We start from the raw sequence: 18857 nt of genomic DNA on the forward strand, positions 1-18857 counted from the left end.
AGCCAACACGTTCTTACAACGCCGCGCGCAGTAATGCCAGTAACGAGAAGAGTAAGATATAGATGGAAGTAAAAATCAAAAACAGCGACTCACAAATTGTCATTTTTTTGTATAAACTATATAATCCAGCTACTTCTTGCCCAAACCATTTAAATAATAAATATAAATAAATATACTTTAAATTGTGTTAACCTGAAATCCAAATGACAAATTTTCTGCCAAAAAAGGAAACTGGAAGTTTTTTTCAAAGTTAACAATGTTTTTAGTTTTGCTGTTTTGGCATAAAATTGGTGAATTCCCCACTACGGACACATTAGTGAATTGCCCAAACAGCAATCATTATACCTGGTTTTGGCTACCTATCGCTGAATGAGCATCATGGGAAATGTGATTCAAACATCTGGGGAGCCAAGGTCAACCATCAGCACCTTCAGGTTTGGTTTACAGAGTCGAGCTATGGGGGTGAGAAATATTAGCATCACATTAGCTTGTCATTCTCCTCAATGCTCCGTACTTACAGACACACACAGACAGCGCACCACGGTGCAGATGGTTTATTACGATTTATTAATAATAATAATAAGGAATTAAACCAGGTTTCCAAGTACGTCCTGGGGGTGTGTAAGCAATATTCTACAGGGTGTTACCATTACCCAATTTAAGAAAATAAAGAGGTGATTGTAGACACAGAATGGTCCCTGCTGATTGGACAGAATAAGAAATCATGAAAACACACTGCATCCCTGCCAGTTTCTCTAGCTCCCCCTGTAGGTGGTGTAGGAATATGGACTGAGCAACAGAGGCACGTGGTATTTCTGTTTCGGATCTGTGATGGTAAACACAATCTGTAAGGAAGATACAGAATAAAGTAAGGTATCTGATACTCCCATTATAGAAGATCTCTCATGTCCCAGGTCCTATGGGCACCCCTCCCTTGCCTTGAGACATCCCCCAGCAGTTCCTACACTGTGTTGGGAGCAGCATAAGATTTACCTCTACGTAAGGGTAGAAACTCTCTTGTTGGAGCTGCTTCCAGTATTCACCAGTGTCAAATCGTAACTGATAGGTTCCTGCTGTGAGTGGCACACCGCGTAGCAACGATGGACAGCGGCCATCCTCATCAGTCACACTGTAAGAAAGATCATATGGAAGGAGATAACCGTGATGGGGGCAAAGCGACCATGCAAAGACCATACAAAGGCCATACAGGGACAATACAAAAGCTGTACAGGGACCGTACAAAGACCGTACAAAGGCCATACAGGGACAATACAAAAGCTGTACAGGGACTGTGCAAAGACCGTACAAAGGCCATACAGGGACAATACAAAAGCTGTACAGGGACTGTGCAAAGACCGTACAAAGACCATGCAAAGACTAATAGCGGGCATACTGGAGGGGTTATTCATCAAAGTGACAAAAATCAGGAACTGTAAATATGGTCAACTGAGAATTTCTGCAATTTTGGCCTAAAATTTTAAATGTTTCAATTCTCAAGTCATACGTGCAGGGTAGGGTGGTGTGTTTGATGTATGGTACAGGTGTGTTTATGGGTAGAATAACTCTGTAGTGGCGGTACAGGTGGGTTTATGGGTAGAATAACTCTGTAGTGGCGGTACAGGTGGGTTTATGGGTAGAATAACTGTAGTGGCGGTACAGAAGGGGGTTTATGGGTAGAATAACTCTGTAGTGGCAGTACAGAGGGGTTTATGGGTAGAATAACTCTGTAGTGGCGGTACAGGTGGGTTTATGGGTAGAATAACTGTAGTGGCGGTACAGGTGGGTTTATGGGTAGAATAACTCTGTAGTGGTGGTACAGGGGGGGATATGGGTAGAATAAATCTGTAGTGGCGGTACAGAGGGGGGTTTATGGGTAGAATAACTCTGTAGTGGCAGTACAGAGGGGTTTATGGGTAGAATAACTCTGTAGTGGTGGTACGGGGGGGGGGGGTAAGGGGAAAATAGCTCTGTAGTGGCGGTACAGGGGGGTTTATGGGTAGAATAACTATGTAGTGGCAGTACAGAGGGATTTATGGGTAGAATAACTCTGGGGGCGGTACAGGGGGATTTATGGGTAGAATAACTCTGTAGTGGTGGTACAGGGGGGAGGGGTTTATGGTTAGAATAACTAGTGGCGGTACAGGGGGGTTTATGGGTAGAATAACTATGTAGTGGCAGTACAGAGGGATTTATGGGTAGAATAACTCTGGGGGCGGTACAGGGGGATTTATGGGTAGAATAACTGTAGTGGCGGTACAGGGGGGGTTAATGGGTAGTATAACTATGTAGTGGCAGTACATAGGGATTTATGGGTAGAATAACTCTGGGGGCGGTACAGGGGGATTTATGGGTAGAATAACCCTGTAGTCGTGATACAGGGGGGTTTATGGGTAGAATAACTCTGTAGTGGCGGTATAGGGGGGGGTTTATGGGTAGAATAACTCTGTAGTGGCAGTACAGAGGGGTTTATGGGTAGAATAACTCTGTAGTGGCAGTACAGAGGGGTTTATGGGTAGAATAACTCTGTAGTGGTGGTATAGCGGGGGGTTTATGGGTATAATACCTCTGTAGTGGCGGTATAGGGGGGGTTTATGGGTAGAATAACTCTGTAGTGGCGGTATAGGGGGGTTTATGGGTAGAATAACTCTGTAGTGGCGGTATAGGGGGGGTTTATGGGTAGAATAACTATGTAGTGGCAGTACAGAGGGATTTTTGGGTAGAATAACTCTGGGGGCGGTACAGGTGGGTTTATGGGTAGAATAATTCTGTAGTGGCAGTACAGAGGGGTTTATGGGTAGAATAACTCAGTAGTGGCGGTACAGGGGAATTTATGGGTAGAATAACCCTGTAGTCGCAATACAGGGGGGTTTATGGGTAGAATAACTCTGCAGTGGCGGTATAGGGGTGGGGTTATGGGTAGAATAACTAGTGGCGGTACAGGAGGTTTATGGGTAGAATAGCTATACACAGTGAGGGATGGGAGTGTGTCAGGGAGAACATACACACTAGGGCAGGGGACATACTGACTATAAATGCTGAGTGCTCACCTTCTACTCAGTTGCACCCATTTCCCCTGGGGGGTATCAAGCTTGGACAAGGTGAGGGTTAGGCCTCGGGCAGGAATTCCACCGGCTGTGTTCAGGACATGCGTTGTGAGTGAACCAGACATTTCCTAAATGAAGAGAGGGGGGACATTAGGATAACCAGTCTGATAACCTATAACTGTAGCCCAGCACTGTGCCCAGTCTGTCCCTGAGCCAGGCCCGAGTCACTCTGTCCCTTCACCAAGCCTGCGTCCATCTATTGCCCCTTCGCCAAGCGTGCGTCCATCTATTGCCCCTTCGCCAAACCTGCGTCCATCTATTGCCCCTTCACCAAGCCTGTGTCCATCTATTGCCCCTTCACCAAGCCTGTGTCCATCTATTGCCCCTTCGCCATACCTGCGTCCATCTATTGCCCCTTCACCAAGCCTGTGTCCATCTATTGCCCCTTCGCCAAGCCTGCGTCCATCTATTGCCCCTTCACCAAGCCTGTGTCCATCTATTGCCCCTTCACCAAGCCTGTGTCCATCTATTGCCCCTTCACCAAGTCTGCGTCCATCTATTGCCCCTTCACCAAGCCTGCATCCATCTATTGCCCCTTCGCCAAGCCTGCGTCCATCTATTGCCCCTTCACCAAACCTGCGTCCATCTATTGCCCCTTCACCAAGCCTGCGTCCATCTATTGCCCCTTCGCCAAGCCTGTGTCCATCTATTGCCCCTTCGCCAAACCTGCGTCCATCTATTGCCCCTTCGCCAAACCTGCGTCCATCTATTGCCCCTTCGCCAAGCCTGTGTCCATCTATTGCCCCTTCGCCAAGCCTGTGTCCATCTATTGCCCCTTCACCAAGCCTGTGTCCATCTATTGCCCCTTCGCCAAGCCTGTTTCCATCTGTTGCCCCTTCGCCAAGCCTGCGTCCATATATTGCCCCTTCGCCAAGCCTGCGTCCATCTATTGCCCCTTCACCAAGCCTCCATCCATCTATTGCCCCTTCACCAAGCCTGAATCCATCACTTTAATCCTCTACCAGTTTGAACATGATGTGCAAACATGGAATACACAATGCAGCTCAACCAGAGATACAGTCACATCATGCTGCTGGGCAGGGCATGAAAAGTGGTGCCTTCTAGAAAGTAGTAATCCTATGCTACAGGAAGCAGATCAGTAAATGGAGGCAGTCCCAGCAGCAATGTACTGTATAACCTACAGGACAGCACTTTTCATGCCCTGTCCCTCAATATCAAGTACATTATACAGGAGAGGTGGGTCTGCCAACCCTAAACCAGCTATTCCAGTAACTGCGCTGCTCTGACAGTGTGCCTTCAGTCTGTCAGCGTCAAACACACTACTGTGGCAGTGCTGTGAGAGAACATCGCTCTGCACACCTTACACCATGCTTCCAAACCGCTCTGCACTGCATTCCCTGCACCATGCTTCCAAACCGCTCTGCACTGCATTCCCCGCACCATGCTTCCAAACCGCTCTGCACTGCATTCCCCGCACCATGCTTCCAAACCGCTCTACACTGCATTCCCTGCATCAGGTTTCCAAACCGCTCTGCACTGCATTCCCTGCACCATCTTTCCAAATTGCTCTGCACTGCATTCCCTGCACCATCTTTCCAAATTGCTCTGCAGTCCCTGTACCATGCTTGCCCACCGCTCTGCTGTTCCTGCTCTATGTTTGCACATAGTTTTGCACCACCCTCTCTACACCATGCTTCCAAATTGCTCTGCACACTATACATATGCTTATAGATTGCTCTGCTGTTCCTGCTCTGTTAGCACTAAACTCCTTACACTATGCATCCACATTGCTCTGTACGTCTACACCATGTTTGTACACTGTCTGCTGTTCCTGCACTGTGCTTGCTCTGCTGTTCCTGCTCTGTGTTTGCTCTGCTGTTCCTGCTCTGTGCTTGCTCTGCTGTTCCTGCTCTGTGCTTGCTCTGCTGTTCCTGCTCTGTGCTTGCTCTGCTGTTCCTGCTCTGTGCTTGCTCTGCTGTTCCTGCTCTATGCTTGCTCTGCTGTTCCTGCTCTGTTTCTGTTCTGTGTTTGATCTGCTGTTCCTGCTCTGTGCTTGCTCTGCTGTTCCTCCTCTGTGCTTGCTCTGCTGTTCCTGCTCTATGCTTGCTCTGCTGTTCCTGCTCTATGCTTGCTCTGCTGTTCCTGCTCTGTTTCTGTTCTGTGTTTGATCTGCTGTTCCTGCTCTATGCTTGCTCTGCTGTTCCTGCTCTGTTTCTGTTCTGCGTTTGCTCTGCTGTTCCTGCTCGGTATTTTTTCTGCTGTTCCTGCTCTGTGCTTACTCTGCTGTTCCTGCTCTGTGTTTGCTCTGCTGTTCCTGCTCCATGCTTGCTCTGCTGTGTGTTTGCTCTGCTGTTCCTGCTCTGTGCTTTCTCTGCTGTTCCTGCTCTGTGCTTGCTCTGCTGTTCCTGCTCTGTGCTTGCTCTGCTGTTCCTGCTCTGTGCTTGCTCTGCTGTTCCTGCTCTGTGTTTGCTCTGCTGTTCCTGCTCTGTGCTTGCTCTGCTGTTCCTGCTCTGTGTTTGCTCTGCTGTTCCTGCTCTGTGCTTGCTCTGCTGTTCCTGCTCTGTGTTTGCTCTGCTGTTCCTGCTCTGTGCTTGCACTGCTGTTCCTGTTTTGCTTGCTCTGCTGTTCCTGCTCTGTGCTTGCTCTGCTGTTTCTGCTCTGTGCTTGCTCTGCTGTTCCTGCTCTGTGTTTGCTCTGCTGTTCCTGCTCTGTGCTTGCTCTGTTGTTTCTGCTCTGTGCTTGCTCTGCTGTTCCTGCTCTGTGTTTGCTCTGCTGTTCCTGCTTTGTGTTTGCTCTGCTGTTCCTGCTCTGTTTGCTCTGCTGTTCCTGCTTTGTGTTTGCTCTGCTGTTCCTGCTCTGTGTTTGCTCTGCTGTTCCTGCTCTGTGTTTGCTCTGCTGTTCCTGCTCTGTGCTAGCTCTGCTGTTCCTGCTCTGTGTTTGCTCTGCTGTTCCTGCTCTGCTGTTCCTGCTCTGTGTTTGCTCTGCTGTTCCTGCTCTGTGTTTGCTCTGCTGTTCTTGCTCTGTGCTTGCTCTGCTGTTCCTGCTCTGTGCTTGCTCTGCTGTTCCTGCTCTGTGTTTGCTCTGCTGTTCCTGCTCTGTGCTTGCTCTGCTGTTCCTGCTCTGTGCTTGCTCTGCTGTTCCTTCTCTGTGCTTGCTCTGCTGTTCCTGTTCTGTGCTTGCTCTGCTGTTCCTGCTCTGTGCTTGCTCTGCTGTTTCTGCTCTGTGCTTGCTCTGCTGTCCCTGCTCTGTGCTTGCTCTGCTGTTCCTGCTCTGTGTTTGCTCTGCTGTTCCTGCTTTGTGTTTGCTCTGCTGTTCCTGCTCTGTTTGCTCTGCTGTTCCTGCTTTGTGTTTGCTCTGCTGTTCCTGCTCTGTGTTTGCTCTGCTGTTCCTGCTCTGTGCTTGCTCTGCTGTTCCTGCTCTGTGTTTGCTCTGCTGTTCCTGCTCTGTGTTTGCTCTGCTGTTCCTGCTCTGTGTTTGCTCTCCTGTTCCTGCTCTGTGTTTGCTCTGCTTTTCCTGCTCTGTGTTTGCTCTGCTGTTCGTGCTCTGTGCTTGCTCTGCTGTTCTTGCTCTGTGCTTGCTCTGTGCTTGCTCTGCTGTTCCTGCTCTGTGCGTGCTCTGCTGTTCCTGCTCTGTGTTTGCTCTGCTGTTCCTGATCTGTGCTTTCTCTGCTGTTCCTGCTCTGTGCTTGCTCTGCTGTTCCTGCTCTGTGCTTGCTCTGCTGTTCCTGCTCTGTGTTAGCTCTGCTGTTCCTGCTCTGTGCTTGCTCTGCTGTTCCTGCTCTGTGTTTGCTCTGCTGTTCCTGCTTTGTGTTTGCTCTGCTGTTCCTGCTCCGTGTTTGCTCTGCTGTTCCTGCTCCGTGTTTGCTCTGCTGTTCCTGCTCTGTGCTTGCTCTGCTGTTCCTGCTCTGTGCTAGCTCTGCTGTTCCTGCTCTGTGTTTGCTCTGCTGTTCCTGCTCTGTGCTTGCTCTGCTGTTCCTGCTCTGTGTTTGCTCTGCTGTTCCTGCTCTGTGTTTGCTCTGCTGTTCTTGCTCTGTGCTTGCTCTGCTGTTCCTGCTCTGTGCTTGCTCTGCTGTTCCTGCTCTGTGCTTGCTCTGCTGTTTCTGCTCTGTGCTTGCTCTGCTGTTTCTGCTCTGTGCTTGCTCTGCTGTCCCTGCTCTGTGCTTGCTCTGCTGTTCCTGCTCTGTGCTTGCTCTGCTGTTTCTGCTCTGTGCTTGCTCTGCTGTTCTTGCTCTGTGCTTGCTCTGCTGTTCCTGCTCTGTGCTTGCTCTGCTGTTCCTGCTCTGTGCTTGCTCTGCTGTTTCTGCTCTGTGCTTGCTCTGCTGTTCTTGCTCTGTGCTTGCTCTGCTGTTCCTGCTCTGTGCTTGCTCTGCTGTTCCTGCTCTGTGCTTGCTCTGCTGTTCCCGCTCTGTGTTAGCTCTGTGTTTGCTCTCCTGTTCCTGCTCTGTGCTTGCTCTGCTGTTACTGCTCTGTGTTTGCTCTGCTGTTCCTGCTCTGTGTTAGCTCTGCTGTTCCTGCTCTGTGTTTGCTCTGCTGTTCCTGCTCTGTGTTAGCTCTGTGTTTGCTCTCCTGTTCCTGCTCTGTGTTTGCTCTGCTGTCCCTGCTCTGTGCTTGCTCTGCTGTTCCTGCTCTGTGCTTGCTCTGCTGTTTCTGCTCTGTGCTTGCTCTGCTGTTCTTGCTCTGTGCTTGCTCTGCTGTTCCTGCTCTGTGCTTGCTCTGCTGTTCCTGCTCTGTGCTTGCTCTGCTGTTTCTGCTCTGTGCTTGCTCTGCTGTTCTTGCTCTGTGCTTGCTCTGCTGTTCCTGCTCTGTGCTTGCTCTGCTGTTCCTGCTCTGTGCTTGCTCTGCTGTTCCCGCTCTGTGTTAGCTCTGTGTTTGCTCTCCTGTTCCTGCTCTGTGCTTGCTCTGCTGTTACTGCTCTGTGTTTGCTCTGCTGTTCCTGCTCTGTGTTAGCTCTGCTGTTCCTGCTCTGTGTTTGCTCTGCTGTTCCTGCTCTGTGTTAGCTCTGCTTTTCCTGCTCTGTGTTTGCTCTGCTGTTCCTGCTCTGTGTTTGCTCTGCTGTTCCTGCTCTGTGTTAGCTCTGTGTTTGCTCTCCTGTTCCTGCTCTGTGCTTGCTCTGTGTTAGCTCTGTGTTTGCTCTCCTGTTCCTGCTCTGTGCTTGCTCTGCTGTTACTGCTCTGTGTTTTCTCTGCTGTTCCTGCTCTGTGTTAGCTCTGCTGTTCCTGCTCTGTGTTAGCTCTGCTGTTCCTGCTCTGTGTTAGCTCTGCTGTTCCTGCTCTGTCTCGATGGTTCCTATTGCAGGCCTGACAGCACCCACCAACATCCAGGAGTCCAGCATTACTTCCTGTTATACACAGCGCTACCAGCAGGGGTCACTGTGGGGGCAGGAATACACAGGCACCCATCAATCTCAGCCAGAGCAGGGCTGCTGCTGTAACAGTGCTATGAAATCCAGCATGTATCATGGAACACTGATAATAAACACACATTGCAGGGCTGTAATAAACCATGCAGGTTTAATTAACAGGACTGGCCCTTTAACATGCTGTGGCCCTTACCTGTGGCCCCTGCAGATGCTGCTGTAAAATCTGAAGCCGACCGACCAGCATTGCAGGAACTGAGCAGATCCCCCGGCTGGACTTTAACTCTCTGCAGCTCACGTGGCCCCTGGGGGCTGGATTAACCCTTAGTGCTCTGTGACTGTAGGCTGACTGTCCTCCCCCCCTCTGTCAGGACATTGACACAAAGGGCAAAAACCCAGCAACTGTGACACAAACTGCAAATCTGCCTCAGCTATAATGTAACACCCAGTCTGGGGGCCACAGGCAGGTACAGGAGAGCTGTATCACACCCTTATAATACCTGTAATATACCCACATAATACCTGTATCACACCTGTATAATATCTGTATCACACCCTTATAATACCTGTAATATACCCTTATAATACCTGGATCACACCCTTATAATACTTGTAATATACCCTTATAATACCTGGATCACACCTGTATATACCTGTATCACACCCTTATAATACCTGTATCATACCTGTAACATACTTGTATAATACCTGGATCACACCTTTATAATACCTGTATAATACCTGTATCACACCCTTATAATACCTGTAATATACCCTTATAATACCTGGATCACACCTGTATATACCTGTATCACACCCTTATAATACCTGTATCACACCCTTATAATACCTGGATCACACCTGTATATACCTGTATCACACCCTTATAATACCTGTATCACACCTGTAACATACTTGTATAATACCTGGATCACACCTTTATAATACCTGTATAATACATGGATCACACCTGTATATACCTGTATCACACCTGTATATACCTGTATCACACCCTTATAATACCTGTAATATACCCTTATAATACCTGGATCACACCTGTAACATACCTGTATAATACCTGGATCACACCTTTATAATACCTGTATAATACCTGGATCACACCTGTATAATACCTGTATAATACCTGGATCACACCTGTATAATACCTGTATAATACCTGGATCACACCTGTATATACCTGTATAATACATGGATCACACCTGTATATACCTGTATAATACCTGGATCACACCTGTATAATACCTGTATAATACCTGGATCACACCTGTATAATACCTGTATAATACCTGGATCACACCTGTATAATACCTGTATAATACATGGATCACACCTGTATATACCTGTATCACACCCTTATAATACCTGTAATATACCCTTATAATACCTGGATCACACCTGTATAATACCTGTAATATACCTGTATCACACATTATACCTTTATCCCACCTGTACAATACCTGTATAATGCCCCCATCACGCTTTTATCACACTGCTATCACACCTCCCCACATTTTAAAATAGAGAAAGAGGACACTTTCATTTTAAGGGTGTGAGTGGGGATGTGGTCAGAGGCGGGGCTGTTCTGAGAAATACAGCTAAAATGTAGTTTAAAAGAACAATGTATCTTATTTCCACACACTGATTACTAAACACATTTATTGTAGGTTAAAGACACATTACTTGGAGTATTATTACTGCGGAGCGCTGTTATACACTCAGACACATTACTGGGAGTATTATTGCTGTGGGGCTCTGTTATACACTCAGACACATTACTGGGAGTATTATTACTGTGGAGCTCTGTTATACACTCAGACACATTACTGGGAGTATTATTGCTGTGGAGCTCTGTTATACACTCAGACACATTACTGGGAGTTTTTTGCTGTGGAGCTCTGTTATACACTTAGACACATTACTGGGAGTATTATTACTGTGGAGCTCTGTTATACACTCAGACACATTACTGGGAGTATTATTGCTGTGGAGCTCTGTTATACACTCAGACACATTACTGGGAGTATTATTGATGTGGAGCTCTGTTATACACTCAGACACATTACTGGGAGTATTATTGCTGTGGAGCTCTGTTATACACTCAGACACATTACTGGGAGTATTATTGCTGTGGAGCTCTGTTATACACTCAGACACATTAATGGGAGTATTATTGCTGTGGAGCTCTGTTATACACTCAGACACATTACTGGGAGTATTATTGCTGTGGAGCTCTGTTATACACTCAGACACATTACTGGGAGTATTATTGCTGTGGAGCTCTGTTATACACTGAGACACATTACTGGGAGTATTATTGCTGTGGGGCTCTGTTATACATTTAGACACATTACTGGGAGTATTATTGCTGTGGGGCTCTGTTATACACTCAGACACATTACTGGGAGTATTATTGCTGTGGGGCTCTGTTATACATTTAGACACATTACTGGGAGTATTATTGCTGTGGGGCTCTGTTATACACTCAGACACATTACTGGGAGTATTATTGCTGTGGAGCTCTGTTATACACTGAGACACATTACTGGGAGTATTATTGCTGTGGAGCTCTGTTATACATTTAGACACATTACTGGGAGTATTATTGCTGTGGGGCTCTGTTATACACTCAGACACATTACTGGGAGTATTATTGCTGTGGAGCTCTGTTATACATTTAGACACATTACTGGGAGTATTATTGCTGTGGGGCTCTGTTATACACTCAGACACATTACTGGGAGTATTATTGCTGTGGAGCTCTGTTATACATTTAGACACATTACTGGGAGTATTATTGCTGTGGAGCTCTGTTATACACTCAGACACATTACTGGGAGTATTATTGTTGTGGAGCTCTGTTATACATTTAGACACATTACTGGGAGTATTATTGCTGTGGAGCTCTGTTATACACTCAGACACATTACTGGGAGTATTATTGCTGTGGGGCTCTGTTATACACAGACACATTACTGGGAGTATTATTGCTGTGGAGCTCTGTTATACATTTAGACACATTACTGGGAGTATTATTGCTGTGGATCTCTGTTATACACTTAGACACATTACTGGGAATATTATTGCTGTGGAGCTCTGTTATACACTCAGACACATTACTGGGAGTATTATCGCTGTGGAGCTCTGTTATACACAGACATTACTGGGAGAATTATTGCTGTGGAGCTCTGTTATACACACAGACACATTACTGGGAGTATTATTACTGTGGGGCTCTGTTATACACGCAGACACATTACTGGGAGTATTGTTGCTGTGGGGCTCTGTTATACACTCAGACACATTACTGGGAGTATTATTACTGTGGAGCTTTGACCCTTTAAATACAGTATTTGGGCATATTGTATTTTATTATGCTGCTGCTGACCCTTTAAGAACCATCTGGGGACATACTGTGGCTTTTGGGATCAATGCCCCTTTAAGACTATGGCCCCTGGAAGATATTGCCTGTTAAAGAATATTTTAGCAGATTGGATTTTAAAAGACTTGCTGCCCCTTTAAAAATTGTATTGGAGCAGTTCTGCAGCTTTAAATTGGCACTTCGGATGCAGCCGAAGTAGTCGAAGTGGCCGCCATTCGACAAAGGAACACGTGGCGGCGGCCATCTTTGTTCATTCAAACAAGGTCAGCGGTATGTGTAGCCAATCCATGGATCTGAAATCGGCTACACATTTCAACGAACACCACTGACCCTTACCTTCTCCTACACTCAGTTTTCAGCTGCAGAGACTAAGTCCCGTTCAGCAGTTTGAACTCACTGCTGTACTAAGATAAATGCACGAACGGCCCCGTTCGTGCATTCGTATGGGACGTAGTCATTTTTTCAGTGTGAAATTGACCGACCGCACGGCCCAAATCTATGGAACTGTTTTGGGCAGGAAAATGTGCCTGCAGTCGGTCACAAAGGACTTCCAGCTAACTTTTGAACTAATGGAAGGATTTGTATGATTTTTGAGTATGTTTATATATATTAAGTACGCTGATTAATAATATGTAATTTTATGAAGATTGGATGTATGTTTTTAAAGTTATAGTACATATATAAAAACTGTATTTTTCCTGCTTGTGATAATTATGTTAACCCATTGAGTACCATAATTAGATCACAGGCAGAGGGGAGGATTTTGTGTGAAATTGCTGGGAGTGTTTTCTGTAATGTGCGTGTGTTATTGGTTGCTCTGTAAAACCCTGTGGGCAGTACTATGTGTGTAGATTGTGAATAAAAGAGGCTGTGCCAGTACAGTTAGTTCTGCTTAACCTCAAAACGAAGTGTCGTCTCGTTATTGGGGGAATTGGATTGTATGCTGATTGCCAGGAGTGTAAGCTGATTGTATGCTTTTCCTGTTCAGCTGTTTGCAGCATTTATATGCTTGAGAGCATTCATATGCTTCTCCGGTTCGGTGGTTGTGGTGTCTGCTGCAGTGCTTGGAGTCCTCAGGAAGCGCTAGGAGCATCCTTCAACGGTGGTACCCAGTCGGGGTGCCAGGTGATCCGTTACAGTCATATTTTTACGACATGTGCCTTCCCATGGGTTGTGCCATTTCCTGTTCCTATTTTGAAATGTTTCGTTTTTGGAATGGGTAGTTGTGCAGTTCTCAGGTATTGCTTCAGTTACACATTATCTCAATGATTTTCTGTTTGTGGGTCCTCGGGAGGGGGTTGAGTGTTCCCAGTTATTGTCGGCGTTCCGTACAGTGGCGCACATGTTTGGAGTGCCGGTGGCGGAGCAGAAGACAGAAGGGCCGCTTACCAGATTGTTGTTTCTTGGTATAGAAATCAACTTGATTCGCATGATTTTTCGCCTGCCCGACGAAAAATTCGTAGTTTTGTTGAGGATGGTAGACCTGGTAAAAGGGGCTAGGAAGGTCCTCTCAGAACGTTACAGGTGTTGCTTGGTCATCTAGCGTTCGCTTGTCGTGTACTACCTATGGGTCGGGCTTTCTGTCAACGCTGGTCGTTGGCGACGGTTGGAATCAGGGAGCCGCACTATTACATCAGAGTCACGGCAAAGTTGCGGGCGGACTTAATGGTATGGAGTGGAACTGGTGGCCCCTTCCCGGCGGGCAATTCCCCCTTTACTGCTGTCTGATATGTTTGTGGACTTGCATATTTGTAGGTCTAAAACGGATCAGTCAGCGAGCGGCATGTGGTTGCGGGTGGGGTGTACTGGTGGGGTGTTGTGCCCGGTTCGGCTGTTTGGTCAGTATCTGTCTATTCGCTATTCGTCTGTGGCTTTGCTGGTTCATGCGGATGGGTCTCCGGTGACGTGTTTTCAGTTTGCATCGATGCTGGGTAAGGAGTTGTAGTATTGTGGTCGGGATCCAACCGGTTTCTCTCCTCATTCATTTAGGATCGGAGCAGCCACTCAGGCTAGTGTTTTGGGATATTCGGGGTCACAGGTGCAGCGCTTGGGTAGATGGTAATCTCGTGGGTATCAGCTGTACGTGCGGCCTCATTTACTGTAACTTGTCCTCTGTTTTAGGGTGTTCTTCCCGGTATGTTTGGATTGACACTCTCATCTATTGGGCAGCTCGACGGGCAGAGTCACGTTCTTATGGTCGAAATTTGGGGATCCCAGCCAAGTTAGCAAGGGTTCGTTGGAGGGGTATCCGGGGTCTGTCATGGTGCCAAATCTACCCGGAGTGCGTTTCTCTCAGCAGGTTTGTGTCTGGGTCGGCTATCACTGTAATCCATGCGGAGCGTAATGACCTAGGGAGGGTAAGGACGGTGGACTTAATGCCCGCTGTACGGCGGGACTTGGCTCGGTGCATGGCATTATTTGCAGAGTGTTGTTTTGTGATGTCAGAGATTGTCCCCTGTCCGTGCTGGTTTGGTTAGCTCAGTGGAGATAAACTTAAGAGGCAGCAATTGCCCAGAGCACCTGCCTTGCAAAGACTTCTCATTGAGCTGATTGGACAACTACAGAAAGGCTGGGTGGGGTTGGAGGGGGAGGGCTTACAAAGGCTGCAGACAAGAGAACTGTAGCTTTTACAAGCGGTTTTTAGATATGTTGTCATTGGAGTTATATCGACTAAACGTGATTTTATTTTGTATTTGGGCAGTGGAGTGTCCCTTTAACTTTTCTTTAACCTACTTAGGGAAGACTAGTGCTTCCCAAACTATTATAAAGTGTTTATATTTCATGAAACAAATAGTTTTGCTGGAGACAGTAATATGAATACAATGTATTTATTTTGATTGTTCTAGATGGAAAGACAATTCAGGAACAGTTTGCGTCCTCCTTGGGAAACGGTCAGCCGGCTATCTGCTGAATTAAAACAGAATATTAAAAATCAATTAATCAACAAATATTACATCCCTGAATAATCACAGATTTAGAATTAAGAGAGACTGGGTGATATCCGTCTTTAATGGATCCTGGACTAAGTAGACAACAGCAATAAATACATAAAGAAAATGGATTTTTTTTTTTTTTTTTAATCTGCTAATCACAGTGTACTGTGCTGGCTGTTTTCATTGTGTGTCTTTTTTTATTGGCTTTCAATGTATTCATGTAGATTTTCGATGCAGGTTTTCGACATTCTGTTTAAAAGGAACAATCCAAGCACCATAACCACTGATAATTTTATGGAAATGTGTAAAATTAAAAATAAATTGCTGCACATTTACAGTTGTAAAAACAAAAAAAAAACCTACAATAGAAATTGGTGAGGCTTGCTTTTACCTGTTCTTGCTCATTCCATATAAACACGGGCACGGAGTGTTTTTTGCCCGCTCCATCCCACGCACTCAGCCCAAACTGGACGGAGGAATCATGCAAGGTGACTTGTCTTTTCACCGTCATTGTCCCGTCGGATGACACCTGGAAACGGCGGTCTTGTGGGGAATAGAGGGCGCGGGAACGACTGGCGCAGGGTTCGAAACTCACTAAAATGAGAGAAGAGGAAAACAAAAATTAAATAAAAAGCAAAAAACAAACAAAATGCTGCTGGTGACGGTCTGTGTTTTATTTATTCAGCAATCATATGAACAGTCAGTATTGGCAAACAAAAGGCTTTGTGACCAAAAGACAGGCTTTAAAAACAAAAAACTATTTTAAGGACAGCTTGCAGCCTGGATTCAAAGTGAACATCAAGATTAAGGCCAGAGCAGCCAAACTGAAAAACAACTCTTCATCCATGCTTTCAGTCTAGCTACACTGGCCTTAAATTTGTAGTTCACTTTGAATTCTCAGTTTAGTGAATGATCCAGAGTCTGTTGTGACAGCTTGAGGCACAGCGCATGATGTGGAAAAAAGAAAAATGTGAAAAGGCCGGCCCATAGCGAGCTGGGACAGAACGCCTCGAGCGGACTTCACAAGATGAAGAATCAACTCTCTGGGTAGAAGAAGTGTCCCATGGATTTCTGGTGAACGGAAAGAAAGAGGGAGGAGAAGGGAGGACAGAAAGGACAGAAGAAAGCGATGGCCATCACACCGGATTGGTGTAGATACCGTGTGAATATTGCCATTTTTAGGACACGGTACAGACACCACCCTCAATCCTTCTCACTATTCTTTATTGGTTTATTTTAGTATGTGAAGCGCAAACACAGTCTGTAGCATTGTACAACATAAGAGCCAAACATGAAATGGGGGCATAGTGATAGAGAGTCCTGCCTTTATTACGCCATGTTACCAGTAACACCGCTGCAGCGGTCTGCAATCCGTGAATTCCTGTGAGATTGTTTTGGAACGTGTGGCTGGGAACGGATGGGGCCCTCAGGCTGGGAGTCCGACTCGCACACATTACAGGCTGGAGGCAAAGTTTGTCAGAGTTATTTACCAACGTGAGAACTGTCAGGAATTTAAAATTTAAGGCCAAAGTAGCCGAGCTGGAAAAGTTTTTCAAGTCAGTTTTGTTTTTATATTGGCCTTAAAGGAACACTATAGTGTCAGGAACAGGAACATATTACTGACAATAGTGCTAAAATGACTGCTTAGATCACCGGCCCCTATTCACCGCACCAGTCTCTCCACAGCTGGCCCCACCTCCATGGCTGAGATAATCCGATTTGACGATCGCAACCAACCCAATGTGAGGCTATTGAGCAGGTGCAGCAAAGTGCTGCTCCAATCAGCATCTCCTCATAGAGAGTCATTGAGTCAATGCATCTCTATGAGGAAAGTTCAGTGTCTGCCTGCAGAGCGTGGAGACACTGAATGTCAGTCACACTGCGCAGCACTGCCCCAAGAAGCACCTCTAGGAGGAGTGGCCAGTGGAGGTATCCCTAGGCTGCAATGTAAACACTGCATTTTCTCTGAAAACAGTGTTTACTGCAAAAAGCCTGAAGTAATGATTATAATCACCAGAACAAATACATTAAGTTGTAGTTGTTCTGGTGACTATAGTGTCCCTTTTAATCTTGAGACTTTAATGGAGCCTTTTCATTTAAAAAATAATAAGTTGCAACTGTTTGGAGTCAGTAGGGATTACAGGCTCTGTGTAAGGTGTATATAGCATTAATGTGCTTGGAGATTGATGGTTATAACACCATTTTCTGGTTGATTACAGACTGTACCATGCATTGCAGAGTGGTAACTTCCATCACTCACCTTTCCCCAGAACTCTCCCTCTCTCCAGGACCTTACGAGTCACAGAGAAAGCATAGCGCTCCTCCTTGAATCCCGGCTCGCAGGGTGCGTCCTCAGGGAGTCCATTGGCTACCTGTAAACACAGACAGAGCACCAGGTTACATATTACAATATTCCCAGGAGTCTGGAGGCTCTGCTGTAGCAGGTCTTACTTTGCTATCTGTTTCAATAGGAGAGGATGCCCTGTATAAGGAGTCTGTATCGCGGGTGGCTTTATAAATGGCAAGTCATAACTTTACACAATAGTTTATCTCAATACAGAAATAAATCATGTAAATTTCCACAAAGCCACGTATAAGCTTCATACGACGCAGAATACCACGCTGGCAATATGCAGTGTGTACACTATATGGCCCCCTATAAAAACAGATTTCCCAGAGGCCAGGGCCGCAGAGGAGTCTTGGAAGCATGGAATAGATTAACGAACATAATAAAATGTATCCAAAGAATTCTCACTCAGTGTACAAACAGTCTGAGAGAGTTAACGAACCCGCTCTGTGAAGTGTCAGCTCTGTGGCTACAGGGATATGAGGGGATTGAAAATAGACACCATCCATTATTTTATTTATTTTTTATAAATACTTTGCATGGAAAAGCTACCAATAAATATTGTTTAACTTATTAAAACAGACCCCACTCGTGTACGTTACCTTTATGACAAACAGAAAGAGAGCCAGGTGACAGGAGAACATCATGTTTTGCAGAGATCCCAAACACTTTCTGGGTGCGGAGTGAGGTTCTGACGATCCCCCCCTTCTGATGGTCCAGGGACAGGAAGTGGGAGATATTAGTTCCAGCTGTTGGGACAGGGGCAGATGTGCAGCACAGCCTATCCGAGCTGTGTTAGCAAGGTTTGGAGAATGTACATTGCAGCAGAGGGAGGGTCTCCGAAACGGCTTACTCTATACATTGCAGCCAAGTCTCACAATCCAACATTAACCCCTTAGGGACCAAACTTCTGGAATAAAAGGGAATCATGACATGTCACATAGGGGGACAGGGGCAAAATCGTGGACATAACAGAAAGTGAATAAAAGGATCACGTTTATGAAGAAAAGTTACAATAAATGTAAAAAAAAAATAAAAAAAATTATGGTTTTTCACTAAACTGGAAACTGTGGTGAAAGAATCACAAATTGTAGAAACATTTGGCCGAGCTGGAAACAGAGCCAAATAAAGATTGTTTTCATTGAAACTAAAGAATGTCCTGGATGAGTGACATGAAGGGGCAACAACGGCGGATTTTAAATACTTCCAACACTGCTCCAGCCCCAGCCTGGCCTCAATTATACCATTCGCTGTTTAGTAAATAAATACCTTGTTTGCGGGATTCTGATTGGGTTAAAGGGACACTCTACACACCAACACAGATCGGACCACCCGGAAAGCATGGCCCAGTCACAATACACAGAGACAGCAGCATATTGCAATCACATGAAGTCGACTCACCATCTGAAATGATGTCTTTATTACAACAATTATTATTTATACTGGACCTATTCAGACAATCTTTATTCATTTGATCTATTAATTATCAAGTTAACGGTGTCACGGTATTCACATGGAATTGATTTTATATTATCTCCAAGAAACCTGGTATTAGTTTTTCATGTGTTCACTATTTCCATAGAGTTTTACTCTTCTATCGTGATACAATATTATAAAATGACTCCTCTTAGAGGGTCACTAAGCACCATCACAACATCTCATGATTACAAAGCGAGCACTATAGCAGTGTATCTAGCGGTCACCTAATTATGTGTATATATATATATATAATTTGATTATTGTTGTATTCAGCGGTC

The 18857-nt window shown here is 45.8% G+C and overlaps 2 protein-coding genes across 5 annotated transcripts; both read right to left on the bottom strand.

Moving 5' to 3' along the window:
• Positions 1-559: 559 nt before the first annotated feature.
• On the bottom strand, positions 560-8911 carry LOC134579247 (5-hydroxyisourate hydrolase-like). 3 transcript variants are annotated; one of them, XM_063438465.1, is made up of 4 exons: positions 8617-8911; positions 3048-3172; positions 994-1129; positions 560-845 (listed from the first exon to the last, which is right to left on the bottom strand). In XM_063438465.1, exons 1-4 carry the CDS (start codon positions 8665-8667, stop codon positions 756-758), a joined length of 402 nt encoding a protein of 133 aa, XP_063294535.1. In that variant the 5' UTR covers positions 8668-8911; the 3' UTR covers positions 560-755. The 3 variants fall into 3 exon arrangements, with proteins under 3 accessions (XP_063294535.1, XP_063294536.1, XP_063294537.1); XM_063438466.1 differs by lacking the exon at positions 8617-8911 and adding an exon at positions 8376-8578; XM_063438467.1 differs by lacking the exon at positions 8617-8911 and adding an exon at positions 4839-4899.
• A 5721-nt stretch (positions 8912-14632) lies between these two features.
• Positions 14633-17905, bottom strand: LOC134578755 (cadherin-1-like). Of its 2 annotated transcripts, none has more exons than XM_063437788.1 (4): positions 17703-17905; positions 17014-17125; positions 15145-15347; positions 14633-14724 (listed from the first exon to the last, which is right to left on the bottom strand). In XM_063437788.1, exons 1-4 carry the CDS (start codon positions 17745-17747, stop codon positions 14713-14715), a joined length of 372 nt encoding a protein of 123 aa, XP_063293858.1. In that variant the 5' UTR covers positions 17748-17905; the 3' UTR covers positions 14633-14712. The 2 variants fall into 2 exon arrangements, with proteins under 2 accessions (XP_063293858.1, XP_063293857.1); XM_063437787.1 differs by having other exon boundaries at positions 14633-14727; positions 17703-17904.
• Positions 17906-18857: the final 952 nt, after the last annotated feature.

Source organism: Pelobates fuscus, chromosome 12 (genome assembly GCF_036172605.1).
Source record: "Pelobates fuscus isolate aPelFus1 chromosome 12, aPelFus1.pri, whole genome shotgun sequence".
NCBI classification, from domain to species: Eukaryota; Metazoa; Chordata; class Amphibia; order Anura; family Pelobatidae; genus Pelobates; species Pelobates fuscus.